At 32.4% G+C, this 8,845-nt stretch overlaps 1 protein-coding gene across 1 annotated transcript; it reads left to right on the forward strand.

The window, feature by feature from the left end:
* The first annotated feature begins 301 nt into the window (after positions 1 to 301).
* Positions 302 to 1,456, forward strand: LOC149216530 (vacuolar histidine transporter YPQ3-like). Its single transcript, XM_089391224.1, has 2 exons — positions 302 to 824; positions 1,221 to 1,456. The coding sequence occupies exons 1-2, from the start codon at positions 610 to 612 to the stop codon at positions 1,276 to 1,278; spliced, it is 273 nt and encodes a 90-aa protein (XP_089247350.1). The 5' UTR covers positions 302 to 609; the 3' UTR covers positions 1,279 to 1,456.
* The last annotated feature ends 7,389 nt before the right edge of the window (positions 1,457 to 8,845 follow it).

The following is an 8,845-nucleotide window of genomic DNA, read 5'->3' on the forward strand; positions in this document are numbered from 1 at the left end:
TGTATTCAGACTCAAATGTTAATCACAATAGATTTAATAGATACAACTTCACATGTAAAACATAAGCTAAGATTTATTGAAATAACTTGTAAAAATTTTGAGTATTAGAATAGAGTAAACATAAATGCATTGCACTTATTATTAGTCCCTGCCTGGGACTATTAGCGATCGCTCCATCGCTGACCAACTATTAGTTTATAGTTTGACTGTTTTTTTTTCACAGTTTTTGCAGGTTAACCTAAGTTTAATGCTCGGAATTTTGTTCTAACAAAATTTTAAGCAAAGTTTTGGTTTTGGAAAACAATTGGGGTCTTATTGCAGCCTTCACGTTGTCCGATGCAAAAATATTGGCGCAATATGATGTTATCCAAAGTACGGTGGATGCCGGGTTACTGGTTCCAGGGACGTGCCATCTGCCATGTTTGGTTGGCACCGCAAAGCCACCTGCCACCGCAGAAAACAACAGATGTTCTGCATGCTTTTGCTGTGGAGTCGGAAGGGTCTGAAGGAGTGGTATCAAGCTTGCTGGTACCTCACCCGTAACCACCAGCTAGTTTGCCGAGCAGAGGAGCAGAGGGTGTCGAGCAGTAGGAGCAGAGAGTGTCGAGCATGGCGCATTGTGTTTTCAGAGAAGGATGCATATGGTTGTTTGAGAGTTATCGCAATGACTCTGTGAGAGGAGTGAGGGATTATGTTTCTCTGGGTTTTGGGTTGATCAGTGTTTTCAGCTGGGCTGTTGCTGAGATTCCACAGATTTTTACCAACTTCAAGAATGGATCTACAGAGGGAGTCTCGCTTGCGTTTCTCATGACATGGGTTGCCGGGTAAGCAGGCTTTTGAGATTTTCAACTGGTGCTTTTGAAGTTTTGGGTGAAGAGGTTCTCACAGAATTTTTTCTTCATAGATGTCTACTGCTTTTCTTTTGGTTATGTCATTTTGTTTGATTTTTCAAGATGTTAACATGTTGGAGAACATTGTTTACTTGTTCAAGTATGTTCTTAGATTTGTGTTTAGTTCTAATTTCTCAAACATGTTCTGAGATATGTGCCATCAATCTAAGAGCTGCTGTCATTGTATTTGTTCCTTTTTATTATAGTAATTAAGGTCAGGCACCGAATATCTGCAGGCTAGTGAATGAGGATAAACTATCTATGTTAGCATGCTAAGAACTTTATTTACATTTTCAATATGTTCTTCATGAGATGCTATAAATGTTGCAGGGATGTTTTCAATCTTATTGGGTGTTTGCTGGAGCCAGCAATTGTAAGTAGTTTTTGAATCCGGTCGTCTCTTACTACTATAGAACAAAATCAAGGATTAAAATCTGGAATATCAAAATAACACTATTCTATTCCGAATAGATTGCAGCTGTCGAAGGTTTTTCTCTCAAATAGACTTGAAAAAATGCCGTAGTCTCTGAATACAAAGTTAACTAAGCTTAATTATCGGTTTAATGAGCTTGAGATGTTAAGAATAAGCTTAGTGCTCGGGAGCCTCATCGTCCGATTTGTTGGGAGCCACTCATATATATATATATATATATGTCAGTCATTTCTAACATCGAAATATGTTCTACACTTTGTTCGAAATATAATACTTTTATATATTTTTTAGTCGTATATCGTATGAATGTTTACAGAGGATGAAATACGTGTAGAATAGGGAAAGAATATTATTATGTTTCATTATGAAGACAACACACAATCACATTTGTTACCAACCACACAACTAGCTATATGAAATAATAGAACAGATTCTATGCATAAAATTATGTGGAGATGATTATGTGTGTGCATACAATGAAAGTTTGAGAGATGTAAACGTTATTTTTAAAAGCGTCAACCCCAAAGAGATTACTATGCGGAAATAAAGTCAATGTGAAGAGGTTGGTACAATGAGCTAAACGTTTCCTACTATATGCATACATGTAAGATATGTGGAGGTGATTAGTGCAGAAGAATGTGCAGAAATAACGACAAAATGTGGATCCCACATTGCTTTAATCAATTAATTAGAAGTAGAAGCAAGAACTATGCTACTTTGTAACTATTACTCGAAATGAAACATAATAATAAGTATGGAAATTCCCACTATCTCTGTCATTAATTTATTATTATTATTATTATTATTATCCAATTTTAGGGTCACGGCCAAGCTAGACATCAAATTGGTGTATGAGACCCCCTTGTTTGTGGGACAAGGAACCCACATTCGCGCAACGATTTGACTGCTAATTCTACGAAACCCCCTTGTTTGTGGGACAAGGAACCCACATTCGCACAACGATTTGACTGCTAATTCTACAAAAGCATACATACTCTATCCCCTCTGGTTTTGAACTTGTAAGCTCTTACAAGAAAACACATGCTCTTAACCATTAGTCCCACTCAAGCTGTATAAGTCTATTTAGTTTCATTTAATTATTGTTTAATCTTTTATAAATTTATTTAATATGGTGCTTTTGTTTCTCTTATTTTGAATATTTCATTTTCCCTTTTTAATATTACTATATCTCTCATCAAATATGATAGGTTACACACGAGGCATTTTGAACATAAACATACTTCTTGGTGTGCGTTCAAATATGTTTTCGATATTACTAGTCACTTGTTAACCTTGGAAACTCTTAACATTTTTTTACCAACGTTTCGAGATGGAGTATGGATAAACATTTCGACTTGATTAGAAAGGGTAATTACCTACTCCAGCATGTTTCGAATAAACTTGGATAAAATCCACCATAAATTTTCCATGGATATTTAACCATCCTGCCGTGGTTATCTTTCATTTCTCACAGACATTATTTAAGCGTATTGAAATACTAATTTTTTTTTTTTTTAATGACAAAAAGATCATGTTTCAATAAAATATGGAACTTTAAGATGGTCTATGATGCCTAAATACTTGCTTTAAAGAAAAGTAACTATCTGTGTGCAAATGCACAAGGATCTGTGTCTATTTGTAGGATTGAGAAAATATTTTTTTTTTTCTATGTTAAGACTAAACTAAGTACCCACGGGGAATTGAACTGGTGACCTATCACAAGGAGTGCCTTAACAGCGCACTCATTCACCGTCAATCCAAAGCCCCGTGGACTTAGGATTGAGAAAATATTGGATGTAGGGTGACATTCAGTTAATATTTCATCAACAAAAGTGTGTACGATTCTCCAAAGATCTTAGTATTTAAGGCATAGACAACACTGAATTATATTATTATGCTTTGAGTGGGGGTTGTGGGATAATGTTGTTTTATTACATGAATTTTACTTGAGCAAATAGTTATGACAGTTGTCGGGATTTTGTTTAACGAAAGCACCCTCTAGTACCCTCAACCAACGAATTAGCAAGCATAAAAATGTTGCGTATGCTTATGGATTTTAAGAACTAGCTCATTAACGGAAACACATTTAACATAGGTGTGAACAAGGTTATGAAATCAAGGAAAAATCTAAACCAAAAGTAACAACAAAAAAAATTATTTCTTGATGGCTGAACATGGAGGCCCGCATAATTACAATTCAACACAATATATGTACAAGATGAAGGGTTTCCTTTCAAGGTGTACAGTCCTTTTTGTACCAGATGGAGGGCTTCCTTTCAAGGTGTACAAACCTTTTTGTGATACAAATTTGGATGGGGTTTATACAAAACATGCTTTTTCATAAATGTTAATGATGCAAAAAAAATGAAAAGAACTATACCAAGCTTTGGAGTGTTGTTGCTTTTTCATCAATGTTAATGATGCCCAAAAAAAAAATGAAAAGAAGTACACCAAACTTTGGAGTGTTGTTGTTAATGATTACTTTGTAACTTAAAGGAAACTAACAACCTAGGTTAAAATAGATCCCTAACCTAATAAGGTCAGGAAAATATTAATGAAAAGACACCTTGGAAGTGAGAGATTACTAAATCAACAAATGGTTAACAAAGAGTGTGTTGATATGTTTGCATAGGACTCTAATATCAAATATTGCAACCAATGATTAATGCTTTTGAGAGGGGAAATTAAATAGTGTTAAATGAAATGAAAAATTTCCTAGCCAACAAATAATTAGAAAAGGTAGCGATACCTTCCGAGAACCTTCGTGAAGGAATTCTTTAGCAATAATGCACTTGTGAGGGAAATATAATATTAGAACTTGTAGACACTACACTTTCTAACATAATGTAGAATTCGAGCGGCTTATATGATGGTAGTTTGTGAGACATCGTTAGGCTATCCATTCTCAAAGAGAGATTGCTCGAAATTACACATCTATACAATATAATCTTCACAATTTAAGTAACATAATTTTTTATTAGATGTTGAATTTATTTAAACATAAAAATATAATTTAAATAATTAAAAAATACAATTTTTTTTTAAATTATATCAATAAATTTAAGAAAAAACATAAAATAATTACCTTACCATAATATTCTTCATAATTAATACTCATATTGAATTCTCTATTCCTTTTATTTTTTAAATATTTTTCCATTTATACAAAAATATATTATCATTGGTTAATTTTTAATTAATTAAAAAACATAATATTAAATGTTAAATATTTAAATAAATATCTTTTTCACCTAGTAATATTTTCTAGCTAGGATAAAAATGTCGTCCCATTAGTTTTTTACAATTATTATATATATAGTTGAGAAATTAGTCCTTTCAGGATAATTTTCAAATATTATCAAAATAGTATTAATTCTTTAATAAACTTATAGAATTATTTTATTTATTTTATTTTTAAATTAATGGTTAGTTTATATATATAGTTTTGAGAAAATTTAATATAATTTAATTGTGAAACTAAGTCTCTCTATAACTAATGCATGCTTACTCATCAACTTTTATTCAAGGAAAATTCACCACCTGGAATTACTAGTTGGAAGTCCATAAAAAGACAAGCTTTTATTCTTGTTGGACGCGAAAGTATTAGGGAATTAATGTATTTCCTCATATTAAGAAAATAAGCTCTTAGCTAAACAAAAACAATTTTAGAACATACTCCAATTATTATTACTATTAAATTACCTACTTAAACTAACATAACCACATTAATAATTGTGATTGATAAACATCCATAAATATATTTTATATTAATTATTAATAGATAATATTAATATTATTAACAGAAAAAAATACTAATAATATTAATATTAATAATACTATTAAGTATTATTATTAAACATAATAATAATAATAATTAGGAGTTGTCTTTAGTGCGATTTTTTGGACTTTCAGTGTTAAAATCCAGCAAAAAAATTTGAAGTAAAACCTTGATTTATTTTATTTAAACTAGTTTTTTTACTATATATATGGATTCAACACCATGAAAAATCCCTATGGCACTTAAATTGTGGAGGGGTTACCCATCAAGCCTGTAATTTCAATAAATTTATGCCGAATTTTAAAGAAATTAGACTAGTAGAACCCACCAAAAAAACTTCTAAAAACTCTTACTAAAACAACTCCTAATAATTATACTAATAATAAATATTACTATTATTAATAATGATATTAATTATCACTAATAATATTAATAATTATAATTATTAATATTTTAATTAATAATAATTCAAAATAAAATAACAATTTATAAATACATTTATATTTAGTAATTAATTACTTGATAATTAATAATAATAATTAACTAATTTATATTTAATAATAAATTTATCATTACACCCCAGATGCGGGTGGCAGATGAGCATTCAATGCAGATATGCCGCCGGACAAGCAGGTGGTTGAACCACATGGTAACTTGCGGTTTCCCCTATGGGAATTTAAGGCAGGCCTCTGCCCCTCGACCGACACCATCAGCGCGTTATGAGGATCGAGACATCCCCTGCAAGCATAAAAATATGGAGCCAAGCCCTCTGCAATTCTCCATTCAGCCTCTGAGTTGCTCTTGCCACCCTACCGCAATAGAGCCAAGCCTTCGCATCGCAATGGGTAGACGTTGCAGAATCCTCTGATGCGTCGACCTAGGCAATGGTCACCACTTCTCTCATTCCATTCATTGCGCCCTACAAATTGTGGTCTCGGCCCCTGTCTTTGGCCCTGATTTGATTCCCCCTATTCTTCACAATTTCTCCTTTGCTGTACTTGCCCTACTCCCTGCCACATTGACTCAAATCTCATTGCAGAATCCATCTCAGATAAATATGCGTCGATGCCATCACCGCGATGCAGGCGAGGTGGTAATCGTGGCAATTCCATCCGCCCCCCGTCATTGCCTCCATCTGTTTCGATCTCCCCTTCAGCCTCCCCGCCCCTAGCCCTTCCTCTTCCTGCTTCCATGGCAGATATCGGGATACTCGTAGCAGCAGAGGACAAGCTTGCTCCTATGAGGTTTGTCAAACTGATGAAGCCACCCAGCACACCAATCTCACTGCTTCTTCCCAGCAGGCTCAATTCTGTTTTCTCTGCTCCATGGACAGACTGTTAATCATTGCTATCGCTCGGTGGACTTCAGGGAGGTAGCTGGCTCGTGCATTGATCCAGAACACAGCCCTGCGATGAACTAGGTCCTTCCTTCGCACATCAATATTCAGGGGGAGCTGAGCTCCAGCCACCCGTAGAAAGCCATGGACCATCTGTCCAGCAGCAAACGGAAGACGTTGGGAGGCAACACCACCACCAAAGACAAAGGCATTCAAGTGGAATACCAAGAGCCATAGGACACCGCAAGTGGTAGGCAGGCATAGGAAACTGATTCAAGAGGTATGGCGGGTTTCTAATCGTGGAAGAGAAGCCACCGTCCTAAGACACCTAGCAGTTGTATGCCACAAGTCACGTGTCAAGCTCAGGTTCTGAGCTTTGCTTTTTTCATTTTACAGTGGTTACTTTTGGCCGGCTTTTTTTTAATTTTACAGTGATCAATTTTGGCAACCTTTTTTGAATTTTACAGTCTTTTTACAGTGGTCAATTTTTGTAGTAAATTTTGAGTTCTAGAATTGTAGTCCCTGCGTGGGCAGAATGAACCTATCTTTATCTCATTCTTGGATTGGTTTCCCCATCTAGGGCAGTCTCGATTTTAAGTCTTGATGTTTAAAATGGTCATATGGCTGACCTAGACCCGCAGAGGCCGGAGCCTCACTGTATATTATGTTTTCATCAATAGATTTAGAAATTGATCATTACTATTATTACTTAAAAAATTTAGATATTATTTTTATATTTATATTAATTATGGCTAATAATAATAATATTATTATTATTATTATTATTGAAAAAAGTAATGTTAAATAATAACTTATTCATAATATTATTTAATAATAATAATTAAGTGAGTAAATAAATAAATAATTCGTTAAATTATTAATTCACAATTAATTAATTAAAAGTTATTATAGATGTTTTTTTCATATTTAATGTTAATTATTGTCAATTAATTAAATACAACGGATTTATATTATAAACTTTATTAATAATATTATACACTACAATTTTGAACTCTTAGATTATTAAACCCAAGGGATTGATATTATAGACATAAGGGAATAATAAACCCAAGGGATTAATACTAAAAACTCAAAGGAATAATATTAAACCCAAGGGATTAATATTATAAACCCAAGGAATATAAACCCTAAAACAATGGTTGACCATTGTTGATTTTCATATTGAGACAATCTTTGTCATAATGTGGCACTGGAAAATGGTTGACCATGGTCAACCATGATTGGCTATGGTCAACGATGATCGATTTTCATATTGAAAGAATCTTTGTCACAATGCGATATTGGACCATAGTTGATTTTCATATTGAGACAATCTTTGTCACAATGTGACCTTGGACCATGGTTAACTATGGTTGATCATGCATAACCATGGTTGTCATAGTGTGACATTGGACCATAAGACAACCTTTGTCATAATGTGACCATGGTTTATTTTCATATAGAGACAGTCTTTGTCACAATGAGACATTAGACCATGGTTGACAATGGTTGTTTTTCTTATTGACCATGACTGATTTTCATATTGAGACAATAGTTGTAGTTGTCACAATGCGACATTGGACCACGGTTGATTTTCATATTGAGACAATCTTTGCCGCAATGTGACATTGGACCATGGTTGACCATAGATGACCATGATTGATCCCAATGGATCAATACTAAAAGCCCAAGGGAATAATATTAAACCCAAGGGAATAATATAAACTCAAGGGATATAAACCAAGGTATATAAAGCCTAAGATAAATATGATAAACCCTTAAATAAACATGGTTGACCATGGTTGATTTTCATATTTAGACAATCTTTGTCACAATGCGATGTTGAATGATGGATAACCACAATTGAAGGTGATTGATTTTAATATAAGACAATATTTGTTATAATAAGTTGTTGAACTATTATAAATCATGGTTGACCATGACTGATTTTCATGTTGAGACAATATTTATCGCAATACAACATTAGACCATATATTTTATAGACTAATTTTACTAATATTTCTAAAATGAAATTCAATATTTATAAATGAAATCATTTCTCTTTAAAATAATTATTTTCAAATACACTTATTATATATTAATTTTAATGTATACTAATTTATAATATGATGTATTTATAGATTGTTATTTTGTTTTTAATTTATTTTACTATTGCGATTAAATTATTTATTATGAATATATTTATTATTAATAGATATTAGTAACTAAAATATTAATAATAATATTGTCTATTCATTTTAGAATTATATATATAATTTTAATATGACAATATATTAAATATTTATGTGATATTCTTAAAAAGAAAACTAATATATCTTATCAATGCAAATGAGTTTTATATATATTTATTATTAAAAGTTAAATATATTAAAAGTTTAAATTTATAA

The sequence above is a fragment of the Pinus tabuliformis genome, chromosome 1_1 (assembly GCF_031772625.1).
Source record: "Pinus tabuliformis cultivar Carrire ecotype Pingquan chromosome 1_1, CPIR1, whole genome shotgun sequence".
NCBI classification, from domain to species: Eukaryota; Viridiplantae; Streptophyta; class Pinopsida; order Pinales; family Pinaceae; genus Pinus; species Pinus tabuliformis.